This window comes from Dicentrarchus labrax, unplaced genomic scaffold (genome assembly GCF_905237075.1).
Source record: "Dicentrarchus labrax unplaced genomic scaffold, dlabrax2021, whole genome shotgun sequence".
Lineage (NCBI taxonomy): Eukaryota > Metazoa > Chordata > Actinopteri > Moronidae > Dicentrarchus > Dicentrarchus labrax.
The window spans coordinates 23,367,881-23,393,106 of record NW_026136704.1 but is presented as its reverse complement, the minus strand read 5'-3'; the positions used below and the strand labels follow the sequence as shown (position 1 = coordinate 23,393,106).

Sequence of the window (25,226 nt, the reverse complement as noted above, 5' to 3'; positions counted from 1 at the left end):
AAGAAAGCACAGGAGTAACACACCACCCACATATTTTCAGATTAATCTTTGGTATCCATTCGCTCATCGCTAGACGAACCTGTTCTCCTTCCGGAGGTTGTGTTGTTATTGTTGTTGGCAGCAGCCACTCCCTTGGCTTTAGTAATACAGTGGTGTAGCAGTGCTGGTAAGCTCTCAGACCCGGCAGGATCACTAGACGCACCTAGAGGTTCCCTGAGAAGAAGAGAGACAGCACAGCATACATTGTCCTGCATTAATCCAACAGTCGTGTTCGGTCCCGTCTCAGATGTGTAAAGACAGAACTTTGCATTGCTATTTCCAGTAGGCACTATCATATGATTTGATGAGCTCTTGTACTTCTACTGAGAGCCCTCTCACTAAGATGATGAATTTCCACTTTCTATCTGCATTGATGGATGATAAAAGTTAGACACAAAGAAAGAAAGAGAAAAAGAAAGAAAGAAAGAAAGAATAGTTGACATAAGGTGGATTTGGTGAATTTATTGGCTATTAAGTTTCTTCTCAAACAATCATTACATTAAAGACCCAGTCCAGGATTTTTAGGAATTATGGTACTGAAGACTACATATTTATCCTCAAAGGGTAATGTGTTACAATGTGACCTCATTCTCTCATTTTAGGTCTCACAATCGTAATTTAAAATCAATTGTCAATCAACGTATGGTCTTAGCAACAGTCCCAAAATAAAACAGACACATTGCAGGGTTGTACAATAATTGTACTGTGCTCTCTCAGGTTTGGGTCTTCAAATAGTGACTGCTTCAGAAATGCGGGCAATATTGGTCTCTGCTGTATAAAACTCATAAAATGAAAATAATTTCTGGAACTGTAAAATGACCGTTCCTATAACAATAAAGTCTTATTGCAGATTATCTTTTAAATTATGAACATGTGTGTGTGTGCGCTTGCGCTTACATTAAGTAACTGCTGTTTTTGAACCCTGAAGAACTATTTTCATTTCATGAGTGATACATGCTACGTTCAATGAAAAATAATCAATCAGTGAAAAAAAATAATCACATCAAGTTAAAATATCTTCACTGTCATAGTATGCAGTCTGTTTTAGAAGTAGTTTTACCTCATACCGAATACTCTGGTTTTGTTGTCCATCTCTCATAGAAAGATGCAATACAATACAAATAAGTCCAAATAACCTCACAAACTCTGAGGATTTAAGTTTGGGTTCATGAGGTTCATTCTTGGTTCAACGTCTTTGCCTTTCAAAGAACTGAATACAAACAGCTTCAAAACCTGACTTAATGTTTCATTAAGTCAAGTTCTTGTGCCAAACATGTATTGTTTCAAAAGGCATAGAAACACAAAGCTTTAGAGATGCTGTCCATCACTTGCCACTGTGGAGAGAGAGATTGAGAGCAATTAGCAGAGAGGGGGAGACACATCTGAGAATTGCTACAGTCCTGGACAGATAGAGAACATTTCCATTATCACTTAAACTGTGTGCAGAGGCCATAGTGTGTTAAATATAGTACATTTCCATAGACATGAACACTTTACAGCACACTTTCATAAACATGAACACTGCGTACAGAGGCTTCACCATGCTGACGGGAGGAGATGGCAGGAAGAGGAAATGGCCGTTAAAGAACAAGTCACATGACAGGAAGAGGAAATGGCCATTAAAAACAGTCACATGACAGAAAAACGAAAGCACTTAGGACAACAAATGTGACAAAGAATTTAGTTTGAGAATTGTTGTTATTTGTTTGGTCGTAGAGAGAAGTTTAGAGAATGCATGCATGGCATTTTGCACATGGAACAAAACTTTAAAGGGGAATACTCCAGTCTATCATTCATGTGCGTCCTCTATTGATTCAAGGCTTTTTTTGGTGCAGGGAAACATGTCTCTATTCAAACAATCAAAAGACAAAAATGCTTCTCCACCGCTCCTCCTGCTTGCTCACAAGCCTAATTACTGCAGCCTACGCCACAGCAGGCTTACTGTGCCTGGGAAGTGTATTGATAAATGTGTCCTGCAGTCATTATTACCATTAGTTGTACTTCACTTGAATCCAGCACAGAGGCACAACCCAAAGCGATTCCCCTTTAAAGGAGAGAGTGATTAGAGCCCTCCCCCTGCTGACCCCTCCCCTCTCAGACATGGGTCCGACCCTTACCTATTGCGGCGTAGGGGACCGGGTCACAACGCTGCCCAGATAGCTGAGATCAATCAAAAACAAATCACGTAAGACCCTTACCCTCTATAAAGCAGCAGCCCTATAAGCTACCTTCCCTTAAAGGCCAGTGATGGTGCAGGAGCAAGTCTCTGCTTCATGGCTTTAGCTACTGTATGATTGTAGCTTCTAGGGTTGTGAGGTGGGTGTGAGGGGGCACAGGAATGTGTACAGTGAAGAAATACTATGGGGCATAAACGTATATGAGTCTCAGCTATGCTTTTTATGTAGGTGTAAAAGCATAAAACTTCCTGCGTTATGTCTACAGGGGCACTGATCTAACAGACTGTTGGATGTCATGGGAAAAGAATCCCTTCTGGTGAGATGTGATTGTACTAATTCTTCATCAAAAACTGGCTTAAGATCTAAAGTTTTATCCTTAAATAGCAGGTACCAGTTTTTAATAAGGCACAGTTTATTAATGGTTAATAAATCATTTACTAATGTTTTATAACACTGATTATAAGCCATACTAACTACCTCTGGGTTGCCAGGTTGTGGCTGGCTTTTATGCTCCTACAGCTCTTGAATTCATCAGTCTCTGATCTTCTGGAAACACATTGCAGAGCAATACATGGATTTATTAACATCTTATCATTATTTAAAACTTCAGACTCAAATTATTGTAAGAATCCATTAATAATAACTTATCAACGTTTATACACACAGATATACAGATGACTTACAAACTTTTGCGTAACAAAAAAAACTATAAAGCTTTTCTATAAAAAATGTGTTAACAATTTATTAACCATTAATATTATTCTAAATGCTTTATAAATGGTGAGTTATCAGAAAGTGGTACCTTTTTCTTTGTATGTAAATAACGTAATAAAAACTATGTAAATGGTAATGAAATATACTATTTAATTTATATCCAGCTGTGAAAAATAGTTAATTTCAAAGTTTCAATGTTCAAAATGGGGGACAGAAGAAAACAGTTTTATAAACAGTAAAGTTGAGGGTTTCTGTAGCCTTTCACCTAAATGTTCCTGTTTTTTCTTTCAATTTTCATTATTTTATGAAATGATAAAGACAGTAATACATTATCTTAAAATCAAATTGAGCTTTCACATGCCATCTAGTTAGTCTAGTCATCTTTTAATGAACTGATACAATGTGTGCTAAATGCAATTACATGCCTTCTGCATATTAATGTACAATATGCATCTTAATTATGCCTAAATGGAGACATCAAAGTAAAACTGTGGATAAATACTGAGGAACTTTGGAATAGAGAGCAGACGAGGAGACAAGTCTCCCCTTTAAATAAATATGTGACTATTCTCTATTGGAATGGATCACCTACCCTGAGGCTGATATCTGGAGCTGAGAGGGCTCTGAGGGTAGCATCTCCTCCTCTGTCCTTCTCTGGGATGGCCTCTGCCCGAAAACATCCCTGCCCTCCAGAGGGGGAGAGGGAGACTGGGAGGGGTAACTGGCTGCAGTGGAGGCATAGGACATGTGGGCGTGGTAACTGGGGCTGGGTAGCCTGGCGCCCTGAGTGGGAGAGGCGGTCAGGGAGGACCTCCGAGAGAAACTGACAGTGGCCGAGGGCTGCAGGGTGAGCTCAGGCATCTCCAAAGACCGAGAGGTGCGGAGGATGCTGGGGCGCGGAGGTGGGCGCACTAGAATATCTGGGGAACCTGGCTGGGTGCTAAGAGGGCTTTGGGAGAGCGGAGAGAGGCGGGAGGGCTGGAGTACTAGCGGGGGTAGGCTGGGGTCTGCCCGGCGCCCCGCCCTCGGGCTGAGCCAGGACTGAGGGCTACTACTGGGGGCTGTGCTTGGGCTCCCTGCACGGGCTGCCGGGTCAGGGTAAGGCAACACTGGTACACCCACACCGTGGGCCGTGTGTCTGAGCTGGCCGAGACTCTGGGCCTGTTGCATAGCTAAACGCCTAACCGGAGGCCCCAGGGGCCTGTCCCTGCCTGGGGGAGCCACAGGGACCTCCAGCTGCAGGAGTCCAGGGCTTGTTGGATCCTTTAGGGAAGGGAGGTGCAGGCGACTGGGGGGGAGAGAGTGAGGAGGGTATGGGGGTGGGTCAGGGAGGTCCTGGTGATGATGTAAGGGATGGTGAGGTGGGTATATGAACCGTGGACCCTCTAGACCCAGGAAGGGTAACTCATGAGGCTGCCAGCTTTCAGGTGAGCGAGGAGGAGGGCTGTGTGTGTGAGACAGAGAATGGCCAGAGGCAGTGTACTGATGGTGCTCCATCTCTCCACTCTCCTCGGGGATGGAGGGGTAACCAAAGGGCCCCTCAGCAGTGCCTGGGGGGGAGGACAGAGCGGAGCTACGCGGGCTGATGTCAGGCATGTAGAATGGTGGTGGAATCCCTGATTCACCGCGGCTGCCTAGATACCCATAGAATGGGCCCTGGGGAAAGCCCCTGTAGCGGGAGGCCGGGGCCTGCCCTGAGGCGTGAAGTGCACTGCCCTCTGCAAAGCTCATACCTTCCATGGGCCTGTGTAGGCGGGGACTGTAGGTGGGGGGTTGCGTTGACTCCAGGCTGGAGGACGTTGGGGAGAGCTGGGGCCGCAGCGTGGGCATGATGGGCGGCAGAGGCCCGGGGTCAAAATCATTCTCCTCATCAGACTGCCGGAACTCAGGGTACATGTCAGACTCCTCTGCGAAGGGAAAGCCCTGGATGCGGCGGGGCGGTGGGCTGGTCTCCATGACGAAGCGGCCATCAGGGCCGCGGCTTATCAGCTCAATAGGCGTGGTGACCTCTGCCTCATACTTGGACACACTGTATTTCTTGCTGGCTATGGCACGCTTGGTTTTCTTGTAGAAGGAGAGCTCTTTGTCTCTTTCTCTCTGAGGGCTGGGCAGCTTCCTCACATACAGGCCTGGACCGTGGGAACCCTCTGACGAAAGAGAGCGGGGTCGAGATGGAGGAGAGCTCTCTGGACTTATCTTCCCCGACGATAACCTGATAAAAAGATGCAGACACAATGTACTGACTTAATTTAACATATTCCAGATGAAACCCAAAGGGAAAGTGCGTAAACTTTTTTCAAACAAAAGAAAAATCTTTGATGCTGTAAATTAATAGGCATGAATGCAGTTTCATTCTTAAACAGATGACACAATACAAAGCCAAAGCACTCCATCAAAGCAGCCATAATGAACTGCTTTATGATAATGACCAGTTTATGGCGGCGGCAGCATCCTGATAGGACAGCAGCTAATGAACCAAGCCAGAATGATGGGATGAGAGGAGAACCAACGACGCAACCATGACAACCGTATCACAGATCTATTGATTCTACATCTTCTTGAGCAGACGTGAGACCAATCTCCATATGCTGCACCAAATGGTGATGTGAGGAAAGCAGATGACATCTAACCAGGCCTCATTTGCCCACACCAGGAGCAGCATAGTCGACACTTACTGGGTCACTGAGTGCATCAGGTAGACATACATTATAAAGAGTGCATATACACAGTACTGGACTGTACATGCAGCTGAGCTATTGCAATTTAATCCCTGTATGGTGCGTGAAAGTCTGTGCATGCAAATAGGCCAGCGGTAGGCTTCACTGCAACAAATAGTCATTGTCAGTTGATAACTTCTATGCAATGCATTAACCATGCAGCCAAGCCAGTGCAGTGCAGCACACTCTGTATTTTGGTGCAGGCAGGCACTCACAGGGGGCTGGCGGGCGGGGGCAAGAAACTGCTCCTGGCAGGCTCGTCCCAGCAGGGCTCTACCCCTGGCAAGGGGGTGAGAGGAGGCCTGCGATGGGAAACAAATGACATGGGCCTGGTTCATCTTTGACTATGCCACTTGCAGGAAGGACCAAGAGTGAACTCCCTGATCTGCCTGGACCATTTCATAAAAAATAAACAAAGGTATCTGATACTAACGAGTTACCTAAAGTCTCAGGCAGACAAACAGTTGTTCTGGAATGGGAGTTACACATATTATTGTCACAAATGAGCTTCATTTGAGATTGGAAATGCAGTCATACATGTACACGAGATTTACAGACAGACAAATACACACATGTAGCGGATACTGTACATTAAATGTGCAGCTAAACAAAAAAACAGCATTAATAAACACTTAGAATCATGCAGAAAGCAGACAGCGTTTGAGGTTAAAGAATACAGATGGATCAAAAATCAATACACATACTGCAGCTTGGGCACTCTGGGTAATGTGTTTAAAATGCTGACTCGGCTGCTTTGAACTTTCCTTAATCTTCCCATGATCCGCTAGAGGCTGCTACTGTACATGTTCTTCCACACCCTTGAAGAAGCCCAAACATATAATCAATGTTTTTTTCCATCATCAACCTGGGCTTCTTCTTGTTCTTCTTCTGCATGCTTGTTCATTTTGTAAGTTTTAATACATATACTCTCTTGCCATATTACCACTACTGCTCAAGGGGAAATCATGCTGTGTATATCAGCTCTGCTAGCAAGGCTCTAAAAAGATTGTATATCGACTTGCCAGATGCTTCAATATAAACTGTTTGTGTTTTTTACTGTTATTTATTGTTAGAAATTCATGCCTTGTCACAGTGTGTATGGGAAGAGAAATTCTGTACAAGGTCTATTAGAAGATGCACAGTAGTAGCCACCTCTGGCAGACTGCAGGGGCTCTGGCGTTGACTTTACTTACGGTGACTCAATGCTTTTCCTGAAGTGTGTCACCGACAAGGGGGGATCTGAGAGGACAAAAACATTTAAAGTTAGCATTTTCTCTGTTGAATACTACAAGAAGAAGTCAGACACATGGATTATGAGACGACAGGCCTCTCAGACATGTAAAAGCCCCACACCAATCTTACCCAGGAGTAAGGCACCCAGACTGAAATGATACAAAACAACGAATGGGGTGTGTGTCTTAGCAGTCGTTTTGTGTCTCTGTGGTCAGTTTGAGTCTCTTTGTTTCCCTGTTTTTGTCTCTCTGTAGTAGCTATGAGAATCTTCGCTGCCATTATGTGTCTCTTTGTAGTTGATTTGTGCCTCTTTGTGGTAATTTTGCATCTCTTTGTAAATGTTTTGTGTCTCTCTGTTGTTGTTTGCTGACTCTTTTTAATCATTATGTGTTTCTTTGTAGTCGTTTGTTTCCCTTTGAGGTCATTCTCTTAGTTGTTTTGCATCTCTTTGTAATTCATTTTGAGTCTTTGTTGTTGTTTTGTGTCTCTTTGCAGTCATTTGACTTTCTAACAATAAATATTGACATTCACTCATGAGCACGGGGCCCAGTGTGCCCATTAAGCCCATTCAGTAATCCATCCATGGTCAGACACGTACTATATTCATTACATGTAAATTAAGCAGAGGGGGTGACTGACCTGGTTTACGCTTGAGTTTGCGACGATGTTGCTTATTGACGAAGCAAGCTGCTAGAGTGCTGAACAGTACTGCCGCTGCCAGAAAACAGATAGTTGCCACAACACCCGCCACCACAGGCCGCGCCAGCCCCTCATCAGGCAACTCCGGAGGGGGGAAGGGATCTGATGGGGTAGACAAGTGGGTAAAATGGAGAGTTTAGTCACAAATCCATTCCTCACAAGGGCCGAGCATTTCTGTGTGTAGTATATAATGCTTCTTTGTAAAGAAACTCACCTGTGCTAGACACTCCCACTACGTTGCTGCTCTCACTAATCAGGTCATCCATGACAGCCATCACGCGAAACTCATACCAGGACTCCTGTCAGAGGGACACACCAAATACACTCTTCCCATGGCCGTCTCTTACACAGAGTTTTGTGTAAAGCTTAGTAGATCATGGCTAAGTGCACTTTATGTTCAAAAAAAACATTTTTGATGTAGAAGTGGTGGAATATTCACTTACAAAATACGTGTGTGTGTGTATATAGTTATTTCTAAATTATGCTTAGCACCATTAAGTAGGGAGATTGGATCGGAAAATGGATTCCATCAATCAACTTTTCAGTCAATTATTCCTAAAACTTGCTATGTTTGCCGCACCTCACACATCGAACAGTGTATGTAACTGACCTGAACGAGGTCTCTAGCTATGAGCTCAGTCTCGGTGGACGGGATCAGGTCATCCAGAACCTCCCACCTCTCCCCGAGGCGGAACTCCATGATATATCGGTCGATTGGTGAGGAGTGGTTGGCTGGTGGGAGCCATGTGAGGAGGACACCGTGCTGCGTGCGATTGGCTGTGAGGCACCGTGGTGGAGTAAGAAGCACCAGTGGTTCTGGGGTACCCAGAGGAGAGCCTGTGAACCAGAAATGTTGCACATAAAAGTTAAAACAGAGGAAAGTATTTCATACATGACCCAGATAAAACAAAACAACTGACTGATCCTTTGCAGTGAAATAAAAAACAAAACAAAAGTGTGGCTCACAATATTAGATATTAGAACGAATAGAGTCTTTGTGCTTTGAGCTAAATGCTAACTTCAGCATGCTAACCAATATGCTAACATACTCAAAATGACAACATTAGCGTGCTAATTGACATTCAAGTACAGCTGAGGAGAATGTCATTGGTTTTTCAGGTATTTGGTCATAACAAATTTAGTGATGGCGCTAGATAAAGTTAAGGGATCACTAAAGTTATTTAAATTTATCCTGAGAGAAACATTAATTTCACAGAACATCACAATCCAGCCAAGAGTTTCACTTAAAACCAGAAATGTCAACTTCATGGTGGGACTACAGGAAAAGTCAGGGATCAACTAAGTCATTAAAATACATTGTCTGGACACCATGAAAGTCTGAACAATTTCATCTGCCAATAGACGTTGAGATATTTCAAAAGTCAACGGATGATCAAAGGTATCATGCTCTGGAGACCGTAGCAATCCATCTTACGATTGTTACGATATTTCAGTCTGGACCAAAGCAGAGGATCGGCTGACAGACAGACCAAAACTGCTGTGAGCATAGCTAAAAACAAGTTCAATAAAACAAAACATTTGGCAGCTCTTTTGTATCATATAAATTATGCTTTCAGTCACTCAGTGTAAAATATGTTGTATGGTTTAACAGAGTAGTAATTTATGAACCTCAGAAGTACTCCACCTGACCTCAGACTGAATACTGAGCTCCCTCTAAAGTGTCTCCCTCTGCAATCCCACCGGCTAAATGAAGACTAGCTGAATGTGTGGTGACCTTCGACTGTTTTCTTTGAGAAAAAAAGCTTTGAGACCTGACACAGTTTTCCTAATTACCCACAAATAAAAATACCCCCACTGTTAAAATAGATACAACACTCAGAGGCAGGCACACAGAAATACACTTGTCTGTTGTGCAATTTTACCTGAAAAAAAAAATGTAATGCTTGACATGACAAAACCCTTGAACTGTTTTATCAGTGGTATGTTAACACAGCACATCACAACTATACAATATTTGTCTTGGTTTTCAGAGACAAAACAATAGGAAATATTAAACGGTTTTACATTAATGATGCATGATTTGGACCTAATCCTGGGTTTCAAAGAGATCTTGTGGTATGAAAATAACATTATATGACAGAATAAGGCAGCGCATGTACAGGAAGCATACAGGATAAACCAAACCCTTTATTGTTCACTGCCATTCATCTGTTGGCTGCTATCTGAGTGTGTGAACTAGGTCAGAACTTTACAAGCCTCATTTAACCTGTGTTGAAAGTAAGCTTTCCAACACATTGTTAGTGGGCAATGTGCAGCAGAATCAGGGTTTACACTGTGTGAAACAAAGACGGCATTGTGAGTAAGTTACTGTCATCAAGTCTTTGAGATTATGTTTTGTTAAAAGACCAGTGTGTAGCATTTAGTGGTATCTGCCAGTGTTGTTCACCCTTCCATTCCAAGCACGAAGAAGAAACAACGGTGGCTGTGAAGCTTACAAAAAACATGAATGTCCCTGTCTATAGCCAGTTTGTCCCTTCTTGGCTACTGTAGAAACATCGTGGTTCAACATGGTAAGCCTCCATGGAAGGGGACCCATGTCTGTAGACAAAAAACGTCTCATTCTAGGGTAACAAAAACATAGTAATTCTTATATTCAGGTGATTATAAACGAATGAAAATATAATTATGAATAAATATATAATAAAATCAATCAAATCACAAATGATCAGGTTGGTTTCAACCTAATTGTAAGTTTTTATAATTGAGTTCTTCACAGCTTAGGGTTTTCTAAGCATGTGGGAGAAACTAAGGTAGCAACTCTGGGCTACTGTATAAACATGGTGGATCGACATGGTGGCCTCCATGGAAGAGGACCTGCTCCCTTTATAGATAAAAAGGACTTTTTCCACTGAGTCTCACAGTTAGGCTTCATGGATTAGACTCAATGCACACACAGAGGACTTTGGGTGTGGCTTGATCTGTGAATGCCTTTATGCAACACCTTCACTTCTTAGTGCTTTCCACTGGTATGGCAGAAAATCTACCTCCATCCTCTTATTTTGCTGAGACATTGATTTTAAATACCATACACCTTTAATTCAATTTCTGTTCAGGCGGCAGCACATAAAGACTGAATTGGCAGCCTGCCCTTGAGGCATGAGTTGGATTATAACACACAAGAATCTAAAAGATAAATACACATCAAAACATGAATTTCTTAACAGCAGCTGCATTCAGCTCGATTCACTGCGTAACCACTCACTAATACACCTTTCTCATGGCGAACGTGTTGACTTGTCAAACACAGGTGGAACTAATAACATTAATAAGATGTTGGTATTGTGCATGATAGTTTATTGGCACACCTAAATGTAACAGTGCCATCATTAAAGTCATTAGTTACACCTGTGCCTCTCCTGCTATGGCAATTCAAAATATTTGTGGTGAGAATTATCTGTTGTATTGCTCAGTGCATTAAAATGTATCAGCTGGTCCCATCTCTGTGCTTGTGCACATTTTAATGGTTTCCTGACTCGCTGTCCACCTCCTTTCTTATAAGCCTAAAGATCTCAGCCACGTACATTAAAACAGCAGATAAAATCTTGTTTGCTTAGTCATCATTAAAATGATTTGATGGCTTTGATGTTTAATATTTGGGAGTTTCTTCTTTTAAATTCTGACAGGAAAGCGCAAATAGGATTAACAAGGAGGCATAAAGTCCTTGATTTATGAATAGTTGTAAACACCAACAGTGCATTATGGAGGTGGATGGAATTAAAGCAGTGTGGTGTACATTTAAGAGATGATGCTTAACAGTGTGAATCCAGTCTAAACATACTGCTTTTTTTGATGTGGATGATAAAGTGAAATATGTTATATACATTAAAGGGATAGGTTTGGTTTCAGGCATTTATACAGTCACTGTATACAGTTTAGTTTACTTCATCTTCCTGGTTTTTGGGTAAGAAAACTCATTAAATCTGTAGCTTTTGCTAAAGGTACATTTAAATCAAAAGTCAAAATATGATGACAATGAATACTTAATAATAATATCATCAAAAAGTAACATTCATGCACCAATTCTTCTTAAAATCATGTTTAGTTTCCTTGATAGTGATAATGCATAATCTTTTTCTAGCATCTTTACATACTGTCTTACTTTTGATTGATATATTGTCTTTTTAGAAGAATTTTAACTGTACCTGACTAAAATTCTAGTTCAATTTAGATTATTTTTAAATTTGAAAACATACAGAGGAGGTGTCAGTACTTTCTGTCCTAAAAAATGTCTGCAAGTGTTGAGAGGCAAAACCCAGGGCGAAAAAAAAAGACAGAACATCAGGAATTTGGACATCAGAGTACTATGTTTAGAGAGTGTTGATAATGAACCTGAAACAATAAAACTGAGGGGGATGCTCCCCTCAATCTCCAGTGGAAATTACGTTCCTTATATACATTAATTCAAACATCACTAGAGGGCAGTATCTTCAATCCGTTTTTGCTGATATTATAAAAATTATAAATAGTGTTTCACTGCAACTCAGTGTGGGCTGATTCTGAAGTCAAGAAGCAGCAAAATTGGAGGGAGAAACCTTTGATTAAGTACCCACCTGCAGTGTTGACTGTCACAACTTCGCTGAATGGGCCGGTGCCCAGTTTGTTTTGTGCCAACACACTGAACTGGTACTCTGTCCCAGGCTCCAGCCCTGGCACCACCAACCAGGTCTGAGCACCAGAAACTGGCATTGAATGCCAGTCGTGAGGACCAAAGTCTGTTCTCTTTGACCTAACAACAGAAATGAGACAGAAAAACAGGAAAATTATACATGACTTCAGGATGCATAATTGTAAATAATGTCACAAGACAGTCTTCAGCAGGTGGGGCCTGAGGGGTCTGGCACTGAAAAAATATTCTCTGTTTCTTTTACTTGTCTTTCAAGCACTTCATGGTCTTGCACCAGCCTGCTTGTCTAATTTTCTTGCAGTGTATAAACCAGCACAGCCCCTCAGGGCTTCTGAGTCTTTTAGTTGTTCCAAAGTGCAGGACAAAAACTTCTGGTGAGGCAGCTTTTAGTTTTTATGCTCTGAGGTGCTTTAACAGTCTGCCCAAGGATTTGAGATCATCAGTAAGTGTTTATATCTTCAAAAATAAACTTAGAACTTTAAGCTTATGCTGTAGCTTTTGATTACAGTCTCTAATGGCCCTTATTTATTTTATTTAATCATTTAATCGTAATTTAATGTTTTAAAATGTTTTAATGTTTTAAACTGCCTGTTCTCTTTTTTATTGTTCTTTTATTTTATTCCTCTTATCTATCTTATTGGTTTTATTATTACATTTCCATTCTTTTTATTTTTTGTATGCATTTGTATCAGATTCTTTTACTGTTTATATTTGTACTCTCTTATTATCAGCTTGTCAGCTTGTGCAAACTATACTATACTCATGTCATCTGATATATAATGAGCAGTTAAAGACATACATACATAAGAGCCTAATTCTGTGCATGATCCATGTTGATAAAGATACAGAAAAATAGAAATGCACGGCAAGAATAGCATATTGTCAATAATTTAGAGACCCCACAAAATTTCAAAACATGTTTTCTGAGGAGCTTATATGTTATTAAAGCTGCAGTATGTAATTTTTCTAAAAATATTTTTTGTCATTTTTGCGGAAACTTTCACTATATCCTGACAGTAGTACATCAGACAGGCAATCCTCTGGATGATTGTAGTGCTCCTGATGGCATCTTTTGCAAGAATCCACCGGGGCTCAGTGAAAACAACCAATCAGAGGAGAGAAAGATAGTTGATTGCTGAGTTTCATTCCCAGGGCATAAAATACAGACACTTTGGGACTCTGCGGATGAGATACAACAATCAACTATCTTCGAGCCTCCAACCCAAAGCGACTTTATATGTTTCTTGGTTCTGTTTTATTGTTTTCGTCCAGGCACGTTGGCTTCTTGCAAATGCCATTAGGAGCACTAAAATGAGCCAGAGAAAAAAGATTTTTTTCACAGATTATCTGTCTCGTGTACTACTGCCAGGACAAAGTGAAAATTACAGCAAATATGATAAAAAGTTATTTTTTTTTATAAAAGTTACAGTTATTACAGCTTTAAAAGAAGCCAAGCTCCCCTGGCTCCCCTGTAGTTCACATGCTGACTAACCTGTATGAAAGTAGCTACACTATAAATAGTTTCGTCTGCGACTAGATTAAAATGTCCACATGTACACAAAAATGTCTGTGAAATGTGCATTGTTTGGTCCACACTACCTGTTTCAATGACTCTGGTCAGCTTCACATTGGAAAGGGAACATGTTGTTCTTATTGGTGGTTTGCCAGAAATGTGAAGCCAATTCCTGAATCGAAAGCATTTAATGAAGTTTGATTTTTCACTTCAAATATCGACAACCTTCTACCTTTTTTGATTACTTTAATGATCCCTGTGGAAATAAGGTCACTTCAGCAAGAAAGTATTAATCTAAAATGTACTTGTATGAATGTAAACTAATCTACTTCTGTCAGATATTGACAATATCTGTCTGTTATCAGTGCAGCCGTATACACCACAAGCCACTGGTCTTTTGCTGTATTTACTGGGCTCTAATATGACATGTATTTAGCATATAATTATCTCTTACTAAAGTAATTACAGGGCTCATAACTTTATAGTTTCAACTCCATGTGAAACGTTATTCCACATAAGAAAAGTCAGAAGTGTCCTTTTTCTAATTTTTATAGTCAACAGATGAATTTCTAGAGGTACCCAGACAGATAATTCACTCACATGCATCAAAACGTTTAAAAAACGCTCTCTGTTCTGACTACAATCAGGTGCATATACACTCCATCACAACACACCATGAATTATGCACGTATACATTTACTGAATACCCAGAGAAATATGCTGTCAAAACAATTCTGCTGCGAGCTTCTGATTGAATTTCATATTGTATCATCATCAGTGAAAAGGGGATGAAAAAAAAAAAAAACAAGCCTGCTCGCACTTTATGGCAAACTAGGCCGATAACCTCCAGGTAGTGTTTCCACATCTGCAGACTGCTGCCATTGATTTGAAGTTAAGTAAGAGCACTTACACTGGACCGTACCACACAGAGAACGTCTGTTCGAAGCCGCCATCATAACCTGGTTCCCAGGACACATTAGCAGAGGTTGTTGAGGGCAATACGTGGATACTGCCAGGAGCGTGTGGGCTGGTGCCTGAGTGGTTTATAGAGACAGAGAGAGGGGATGAATTTAAAAAGCACAAGTACTAACTTACTTATCAGATTTACAACTACTTACAATTATCGTTTAATATAATTTGCAGCAATGAAACTATACCTTTGAACATGCATAGTGTATTAACATTTTATTCACATAACTGGTAATTTAAAATCAGACTCTGGCTCATACTGATTGAGTTCACGTCACATTATGCACCACAAGTCAAATGAGTAGCATTTTGTTGGTGTTTACAGCCCCAAAATACTGTGCTGCATCATGTGCCTGCCTGCTCTCGGGAGGATACTGTGATGCTGGCTGAGGTGGTGACCAGTGTAAGGTCAAGTTCAAGAGCAGCAATGCTGTCTGCAGCTCTGCTCATCCCACCCACCTAACAGCTGTGCCGTGTGGCCCGAAGCCGCTTACTTCTCACACTGGGATAAAAGAGAGACCTGAGCATGGTCTGAGGAGCACAGCTGTGACACCTGTCAGCTGAAGGTTGGTCACAGGCAGGCAGGCAGGCTGAGTGCTGCCAGCTGTGCGACAGTAACGACTCCAAAGGCACTGGGGCAGTGGGCTACTGGGGCAGACTTAGTGACCTGATCACAAAATCCAGACTTAAAGGAATAGTCCGACACACTTTCTTGTCTAGGTTCTGATGAAAAGACCACCCTCATATCTGAACATTAAATATGAAGCCTGTAGACGGTTAGCTTAGTAAAAAAAAATTTGCATAAAGTAGCTCAGTTTTTGCATAGATTAAATAAATTATAAAGACTGTGTCCAACACCGACACATTGCATTTTCTAGCCTTTTCGCAGGGACTAGTTTTGGAGATCGCCACCAAAGTATAATTGTATGTAAATTATTATACATGTTACATATTAATCTATATGTAAAATTTCATATGTGCACATGAACATTTTATTAGTATACAAAAGTATCTGCATTTTCCCTGCAGTGCTTTAATCTTTACTGCGTAATTTGAGTATTTAAAGCATGCTATCTTATTGTAAAGGACAGAAGTACCGTCCCAGATGTGTTGACAGCATTCATGTTGATTTGGCTGACTCACTCCAAAAGTAAAAAGTTAGACTTTTACTACTTTTACACCATTAAATTAACTGAAAACATTACACAATCAACTGAATTAGCAATTAAGGTGCAATCTTAATAGAATGTTAGCAAAAAAAGTAACTCAGATGACGCTAGATATAACGTCTTAATTAGTGAGCTTTAAAGGTGCTGGTATTTATGCTAAGCTAAGCTAACCAGCTCTAGCTTCATATTTAATGTCCAGATGTGAGAGTGGTATCAATCTTCTCATCTGACAGAATATGTCCCACAGTGCCAAACTATTCCTTCAAACACATCTACAAGTCCTTTAATAAGACAACAATATTGTAGTTTTAAGGAATACTCACAAGTACTGCTGTGCTCTTCCCTGTGCAACAATGTAATAATATAGCTCCTATATTTATCCATTTGTCTAGCCTACAGGGGTTTAATATTTGATACTCAACAGATTTTCGATGGAGTATTCCTGTAACAGTCTGGACTAGAATATGAAAATAACAAACAAATTTGATAAATGATTCCGCAGGGAAGAGCAATGTGTGTATAATGAGTGAAAGGAATGCCTGAAAGCACAAAGCATCCCGAAAACACAAGACTATTGTGCCTCTCATTGCTATGCATATGTATATTTTACATCATTCGCATCATTTCCCATAATAATCGTGTGTCGATGAGGCTAGGCACCTCTGGAAGCCAGCTTTGTGCAAAACATTTACAATGAAATTTATCTACAAAGTCTAAGAAGTGGCTGCTATCACTGCTGTAAAGACATTGTCACAACCTAACCTAGCAAAGGGCATAATCAGTGCTACAATCTCAAATTGGATCAGAGAACGCTACAGTCATTAAGGCTACTTAAAGGCACCATGATTAGTTATTAAAATATGAACCCTACAATTTTCATTATAGATACTAAAGGAGACTTTCTATATTAAATTTGAGGTGTTGTTGTACCACAACTTTTATACACACAGAGAATTTGACTAACAACTAACTAACAATGCAATCATGCATCTAGACCTCCATTGTTAAAACTTCATAACCCTGCTTGCCTTTGTCAAAACTTCAATTTAAGTGTAAAATGATATCCTTGGTGCATTGATTCAACAGACAAAGGCTGTAGGGACAGTGCTTTAGCAGTCGTGTGGATACCACACTGTAGTTGCAGATTCAGGTTTTAAATTAAGCTATTACAGATTAGATCTAATGAAAATTTAATGACGCCCGAGGGGATATTGCGTAGAGGCAAGGTGTTTGAGGGATGATGGTCTTCTTCATGCAACTCACTCAAACCACACAGAAAATCGGGATCACAATGAACTCAAATAAGAGGTACGTTGTGTTGACATAAATAGAACTGGTGAGCTGAGAGCACTGTGCAGATTTTGTGTACCGATGACTAGGATACGCGTGCTGGCAGTGATGCTTGTGACCACATTGGTGGCTACACACTCCCATTCTCCATGGTCCTCCTTGCTGAGGGACAGAAACTGTAAGCTGCCACTGGGTAGGATGTTGTGCTTACTCTTGCTTGGCTTCCCCACCTTCAATGGACACGGAAATTACAGCGACATGGTTAAAAAGTGCAAACAACACATTAACAGGTAGAAACAAGTGTAGAAGATGATGTGTAACTTGTTTGTTATGTGTTCGTCTACTGCACCTTTCTCCAGGTGATGGATGGTATATCAGGGTCTCCAGAAGCAGCACAGGGGATAACTAGCTCTCTCCCAGCCTCCTGACGGTACTCCCCCCCAGGCCTCACATTAAAGTAAGGGGGATCCTGGATAAACACATGAACACCAGACCATCATGCAGACTTCTGGCTAGATTAGTCTATCCTAAAAACATGCAGAAAATGAAGCAGTGATGTACCTTTAGCACCAAAGTGGCAGGGGGGGACATGCCCATGGTACCCAGGGCGTTGTAAGGCACACAGGTGTAGGTGCCCAGGGAGTCTTCTGTGGCCTCCGCCACCCGGATACTTCCATCTGGCATCAGGCTCCAACCGGGGTACTACAAGACAAGGGGGGCATCTGAAATGCTTGATTTCAGGGTTTTTTTCCTGAAATCTCAGGGTCCAACCTAAATGTTTCTGAACTGCAAAAGAAAACAAAAATCCCCCCGAATTCCGTTTAAATCAGATGAATTGGAAGTGAATGCTTATATGATGCTGACCTGCCCTCGGCAGCATCACAAAATGTCGTGCGACCTCAGCGACAGTAGATAGACAGTAGAAAGCAGACAGTAGAAAGACAAAGACAATGACACATAGAGAGCTCTGAGCAGAGAGATGGATAATGCTGAAATGGTAACAAAACTGTGACAGTAGTATTTGTAGCCAGGATATTAATTGCTGAAAGATACTGTACTTTAAAATATCACTGGACAATTGATCATTATCTCTGAACAAGCACAGTATCAATCAACAGTGTGCTGTAACTTTAACAAAACAAAAGCTGTCACACTGGCAGCAAAGGACAGCTCTGAAGAAAAATGGCCACTGTGAGTAGTATACTATTGTATATGACATTATTGGACTGTCAATACTGGTGCATCAAAGTGCAAGTAATATTTTACAGTTGTAGCTGGTCAAGGTGGAGCTAGCTCCAACTTTAGTGTTTCCCACCTGGGGTCGGGACCCTCAGAAGGTCACAAGATAAATGTGAGAGGTTGTGAGATGATTAATGGGACTGGAAGAAAAACTAATTTCTGCTACACCGATTTGTATTCATTTGTGGATTTTTATCTTTTTCATATTATATATATTATATTAGATACTTTTACCTCTTAGGGCCTCAAACCGTTATTTAAATGAAGCCATCTGAGAACATTTAGAGCAGAAATATCTCTCTGGTGGAACTGCTAACAACTTAAACATATCACTTTATTAACTAGAAATCGTTTTTTGTAAGAGGTCACAAGCTACAAAATTTGGGAACATCTGGGTCACATCTGGTTTAATAATACAAAGTATTTTATAAGCTAATCTTGTGTTTCTTATGTAAAATCTTACTCTGAAAAGTAAAAGTAGTGGATAAAGCACATAAAATGTAAATACTCAGGTATCTACAAGTACCTCCAAACTGTGATTAAGTACAGTTAACTCCCACTGTTCTGCCTACAGAACATTTTTATGTCCACATTCATCACATGGGTCTAATAATCAAAATGACTCCTACACTCATTGAGGCACTAACCTGTGGTTTAAATGTTTTGTTATTAAATATGCTGTTTGTGTATCAACAATATATTAAACATCTTGATCTAGCACATTAAAACCAACATGTTTAAAAAGAAAATGTCATGTCCACATTTTGTCTGGGCTGAACTACCTCTCTCATCAAACATAGCACAGCACAATCATCCATCTTGTGAAACTAGGAATCATTTTCACACAACCACGTATGACATTGCAAAAAGCACTTTCCCCCATTTAGCATTTAAAGACAGCATATAAACATGTAATAAATTATTTATAACAAATTATAATGTAGTTGTAAGCACGCTTAAAAATGTCCACATATTATGGGACTTTAAGTAAAGTAAATATACCAATGTAAAAGGGTTACAGTAAATGTACTGTAACACAGAGAGAGAAGACTAAACGAAGCCCTGAGGCAGACTAACCTTCTCCACTCTGAGAGGATAGCCGTCTTTCTCCCACTTCACTGATGTCACAGGTGGGTTGGCGTCCACAGGGCAGCGGATGATGCCTGGCAGTTTCCGTGGGACGTAGATGACCGGGGGCATGTTGATCACTCGGGCAGGGTCTGGACGTAAAGGGAGGATCGGTGTTAAAGATGCTGGATACAAAATCAATTATATCTGCGTCAAATGTTTGATATAATCTAATGTGCAGAGAGATTTCACAGTAGAAATCGAACCTGTGGTGGATTACTTGATGGAAAAAAGACCAAGGGCAAGGCCGTGTCAAGCGTTTCAGAGTAGGAAATCACTACTAAGGCATTTTTGGTCCTACGTTTAGGACTAGAAGTAAAAGCATTTCATCAACTTTCCATCTCGGCCAAAAAGCACTCCAGAAGTGTCCTAATCTGTTTCCAGGAGAATCTGTTCAGCCAGAGATATCCTCTGAGAGGAGAAATGTTTTGTTTGATGACAATGAGCTTATTGAAAGATCGCTTTGACAGAAACAGAATTCTTTTTTAAAAGTGACTTTGTGTAGGATGCAGAAGAGAACACATGATATTCTCTCAGAAACCGAATTCGTTACACCTTTTTAGAATACGGGAAGCACATCTGTGCAACAAGGTTGATTCTGTCAGAACCAAAAATCATACAGTAAAAAAAGTCATACATCTAACTTTGATCACGTTTTTGTCCTCAGTGAGAACGCACTATACCTGCATAATGAAGAATCTCAACTTAATTACAATAGGTAAAATTGAACATGGGTCTTATATTACTGACTAATTGTTATTATTTTCAATTTAAAATAATAGCAGGGTTATAATATTTTAGAGTTGTGTTATATATTTTTTTACAGTGACATTAAAGACATCTTTTCTTTGCTTGTAGGAAACATAAAAAAGGGAAAGATTATGCTACAGCCATACAGACAGTTTTCAACATCAGTGCTGCGTGTGCAGTTTGTGCAAGATGTGGTGTAGCATTATTATAGGTTGTAAAAGGATACGGCGTGGATGTAGCGATGTCAAATTAACTACTATTTTAATTTACATATAGATTACACTTATTCTTTAAGCCAGGTAAATGGTATGCCAATATTTACTTACAGTCCAAATAATAGCATATTTGTAAATATTAACGTGAGTTTTACTATATTTTTCATCATATTTTTGCATGTATAATCTATATCTATGCGGAAAAAGCGGTCCTACTTTCTGCATTTCCTGCACATAATTTTTTTCTTTGCAGCTCTGCAGCGAGGAGTCATCCTTCTCCTTGCTGAAAGTAACTGTAGGATGCGTATTAAATTACTCTCAAGCTATACTCTGAGTATTTGTAGCCCGAGGTTAACTTCCAGCACAATTCCTGAGATGCCTGATAAAAAAAGGCCCAGAGTATGTTTTGCATGAAGCATCCAGGACACTGGTTTAATTATGGTCTGCTGTATTTGAGGCCAGTGATGAAATCAGTGCCTGCAGTGCTGTGAATCCCCCAGCTCTCTCTCTCATACTGTAGTGCAGTAATCAATGACCAGCAGCAACTTGGGAGCAAATTAGCAAGGGCTGACGATGAAAAGTCACATGGCCAGGAGTGGCATTTCTCTCTCATCGGTCAGAGCTGATGAACAGGAAGGTCACAGTTTCATTTGGGGGGAAGCCAGATTCAAAAGAGACCAGGAAAAATGGAGTCTGAGGACGAGAGGGTCTCCATCTTTGTGCACAGGAATGAGGCTGGAGTCGGAATAGATAATAATTATATCATTAAAATACACTCAGAATATGAAAATGGTCAAAGAGAGTTGGTGTGCTCCCTCTCTGTCATGTCTGACCTTGAAATTCAAGAAGGTTACTTTGCGTTACAGCGGTAGAGCAGCGCTGCCAAATACTACAGCAGCCTCCAACACAAGCAGCCTCCATACTGCTGCTGCTGTTCTCCTCACACACAGCTCGCTGTACCGTCTCCCCGCCCCTCCCCCTCCACTTTGTTGCCACGGTAACACTCACACTGAACAGTCAGGTAGGCCGATGCCGAGGGCGAGATACCAAGGCTGTTGCTCGGACTGCAGGTGTATTTCCCGGCATCCTCCGGCTTGACCCGGAAGATGATAAGGGTGCCGTCGATGAGAATGCGCACTCGGAGCTTCAGATCACTGCACAGAGGAGACAGACGTTTTTTTTTGTCACACACTGAAACAAACCAACAGGACAAGGCAGCCATCTAGTATTTTTTTATTTTTTGGGCTGAATTACATGAAGGTGCCATAAGAGAGCAGCAGAGAGTCAAACAGTAGTTCAGCTATCTGAGAGGGATCCAAAGAACACAGGGTACAGAGCAAGAGATTCAAATAAATCTGCTAATTGCCATAATCGCCAAATGGTACAGCCTTCATGTTTTCCCCCATGACACCATTTAAAATTAATGATGGAGCTGCTGTCCTGTCTACACAGTGAAATAATTCAACATTTAAACATGAAACAGAATTAAAGCTCAAACTGAATATGTCTTTAAATAAACTGGTTTCAAATATGACCTCCTTTTATTAACGGTTTATATGTTGGAACTAATGGCTTTATTAAACCATTTACTAAATGCTTACAGTTAAATGCCTTCAACAAGAACAACAAAACGGACAATGTGATCACAAAATCCATTAATCAACTTATTAAGAATTTTAATTACATGTATAACTGCATTATTACCAAATAGACATTTTTCATAGCTTGGAAACCCAACTGTTGTTCTTATTAATGGCTTTTAACTGATCTGTAAAGTATCAGTTAATGATTTATTGACAACTGATAAAATAAGATAATGTCATGTGCTACCCTGTGCCTTGAGTGTGTTTTTAGTTATCAATGATATTTTTTGATACTTGTCATGTAATGCATCTTTGTGTATCCTGAAAATGTCTCTATATATTATGTTGGTATATTATTATTATTATTATTATTATTATTATTAACAGGTTGAAAAATGCCACATACAATATATACATTACTATATTTTAAACTATATAAGTGAAGTCTGGCAGCCATGATGTGTGAACTATATGAATTATATGTATAGGTATGAAAAATTCATACAGTATACATAAAAAAAAAAAATATATATATATATATATGTGCAGTACATGTAATATACACAAATTATACAGTAATAATACAATGTAGAAATGGAAGAGAATTATATGCTATACAGTAGCATATAATATAATAATTTAAGAAGACCATAACCCTAACCCATATAAGTAATATAATTCTACATAAAACAAAAGCATTAGAGACAGTATGTTAGAACTTATTAAACTTATACTCCCACAGTAATAACTTTTATAAACTATTATAAAGTGTACTTTATTATAAACTGATACCAACAAAATGTTATGCAATTATTAAATATATTTTAACTATCCTGCATCCTACCCTTTTTAAAAAAAACCTGATTGATGCCATGAAAGCTGTTTAAAATTAGACAGGACACTTCAGCTCACTTCCTCAGACAGTTGTTTTCACTGCAAGTCAAACTCCCATTCACTCGTTCTTCCTTCCCACTTGTTCTGTCTGTCACTTGCTGGATGTAAAACCCTCTCGAGCTCTAAAGGCCTGCTCTAGGGAGCCCGCAGAGGTCCTGGCTATGCTTCAGATCATCGCTGCATGAGAGGCATATGATGACACAAGGCCTGAGTCATGTGATATTGTCATCAGAGCGCACTAACTCGCCTGGCACTGTCCAGACAGACCCCCGCCAGGCCCGCTCTTGCTGCCTCTAGGGCCGCAGTAGGACAGGGCACGGGCACACACACACACACACACACACACACACACACACACACACACACACACACACACACACATATAGACACGCACTCCAAATATGGCACAGCGAAGGGCTCAGAGACACACAATGTCACTCACATCAGAAAAGCTTTAAAAGGCTGCATGGTGGTGATTTAAATCCTCTAAGCAAGAGGCCTTTAAGTCTTAACCTCACCCAAGTGCTTAACTAAGATGTTTCCCAACGGAAAGTTACTGCAGCTACAGTACGGAAGTGAACTTGATCATAACTTTACTTCTTGAAGTAGACGTTATCCTCTTCCCAGAACCAGGTGTAGGTCAGGTTGCCAGGATACGCCTCCGCTTGGCAGGTGAAGAGTGCATTCTGGGATATGTTTACAGTGACATTTTCTGGTGGAGAGACGATGTATGGAGGGCCTAGGAGAAGAGAGAAACAAGCGTTCGTTGTGAATGTGTGACAGAAACTCTTTAAAGCTGCAATAACTGATTTATTTGAAAGTAAGCTTGACATATTATCATCTTTATGGTAAAATGACAAATTTGTTATCAAATAGTGGCCTATTTACACACCCAACAGACACAAAGCAAAATTAGCATTCAGTCAGAGTTGTGTTTCTGTCCACCTAATGAATCTATGTCTAATAGTCACACTTCTTTGAGCTCTATTTATGGTCTCCACCGACTCCTGAGGGAAATATCTGGCTCTCTAGCTGCTCCACTATGTTCACCAGCTAGTCGCTAACTGTGTCTGTCTGCCGTTTGGTGTTTAGCAGGTAGAATACAACTGGATTTAATGCTTTTTTCCATGAAAAAAAAAGCTCTGCTGCATTTGAGAGTAATGAGATTAAATCAAAAGACAATGCTCCATAGATCTGCAGAGTCAGGTGAAAACAATCTGAGTGACCACTTTCACATTACACATAGTCATTTGATCAGTTCATAGGATAAATAAATATGTATTATAGCTGCTTTAATGGTCCCACTACAAAGAAAAAGCTCTTTTCTGAATTGTTTTTCCTTTAGGCCAGTGGTCACCAACCCTTGCTATCAAAAGAGAGAGATTTTTGGCCAAAAAAAAGAAGAAAAATCTGTCTGGAGCTACAAAACATATTTGAGCTTTCTAATGTTATTTTCTCACCGCAGATTAGGTAAGCCAGCAGCGTTGGTGGTGAAAGCAAACAAATCTGTCGACAGACAATTACATTCTCTATTCTCTCTAATCCTCCCAGACTTTTCTTTTTTTGGATTTGGAGTCCATAACTAGCCTGCTGTAGCTGGGGAGACTCAAGACTAGTAGCCACCACTAGTGAGGTTTGGCAAAATATAGAAAAGGCACCAGGTCAGGACGTAACATATGGCACACATTTCAGTTAATGAATTAAACCTTTTTTTATTGGCTTCACATTTATACAATTGGAGAATGTAAGAATTACTTTAGGCCGGTTAACAATGACCAATTAAAATGTTAAAACATAACCGTTATTCATTTCCAGACAATTTTTTGTCAAAGCCACAGAGAGCCACTGGAGAGGAGCTAAAGAGCGGCATGCTTTAGGTAGTATCTACAATATATATATATTTATAAATATATATAACACAGTTTTTTAAATGAAGCACAGATTTGTCAACATTAGATTACAAATGTCTGGTTATATGAGCAATGTTTAAAACCCAGTAAATAAACATATCTATATATAATGTATGTATAAAACATTTAAAATATATATATATATATATATATATATATATAAAATAATATTATATAAAAGAGCAACAAAAAGTCATATACTATGCAGAGCATTCTTTGTATTTGTGGTTTTATTTAACTGAGTACTTCCTGTTCACTTCTCATCTGGATAAACCCTTTGAGCAGAAGTTGTACCACCTCTTTTTATCAGAGTGACATAATCAATAACTGTTCCTATTATTA

General features: G+C 40.2%; 1 protein-coding gene across 3 annotated transcripts in view; it reads right to left on the bottom strand.

The window, feature by feature from the left end:
* The window catches only part of igsf9ba (immunoglobulin superfamily, member 9Ba), a 73,487-nt gene that overhangs the window by 4,784 nt on the left and 43,477 nt on the right, over positions 1–25,226 (bottom strand). Inside the window, exons 6-20 of one of the 3 annotated variants that reach the window (XM_051397888.1) lie at positions 23,572–23,713; positions 21,506–21,651; positions 19,482–19,624; positions 17,727–17,867; positions 17,515–17,634; positions 17,245–17,395; positions 14,648–14,771; positions 12,151–12,326; positions 8,190–8,416; positions 7,794–7,878; positions 7,520–7,681; positions 6,841–6,886; positions 3,523–5,142; positions 2,157–2,199; positions 114–213 (exon numbers count right to left, since the gene is read on the bottom strand). In XM_051397888.1, the coding sequence (XP_051253848.1) occupies positions 2,157–2,199; positions 3,523–5,142; positions 6,841–6,886; positions 7,520–7,681; positions 7,794–7,878; positions 8,190–8,416; positions 12,151–12,326; positions 14,648–14,771; positions 17,245–17,395; positions 17,515–17,634; positions 17,727–17,867; positions 19,482–19,624; positions 21,506–21,651; positions 23,572–23,713 (3,326 nt within the window). In that variant the 3' untranslated portion in view covers positions 114–213. Of the gene's footprint in view, positions 1–79; positions 1,374–2,156; positions 2,200–3,522; positions 5,143–6,840; positions 6,887–7,519; positions 7,682–7,793; positions 7,879–8,189; positions 8,417–12,150; positions 12,327–14,647; positions 14,772–17,244; positions 17,396–17,514; positions 17,635–17,726; positions 17,868–19,481; positions 19,625–21,505; positions 21,652–23,571; positions 23,714–25,226 lie in introns of those variants that run through there. The other 2 variants (XM_051397889.1, XM_051397887.1) reach the window with 2 other exon arrangements.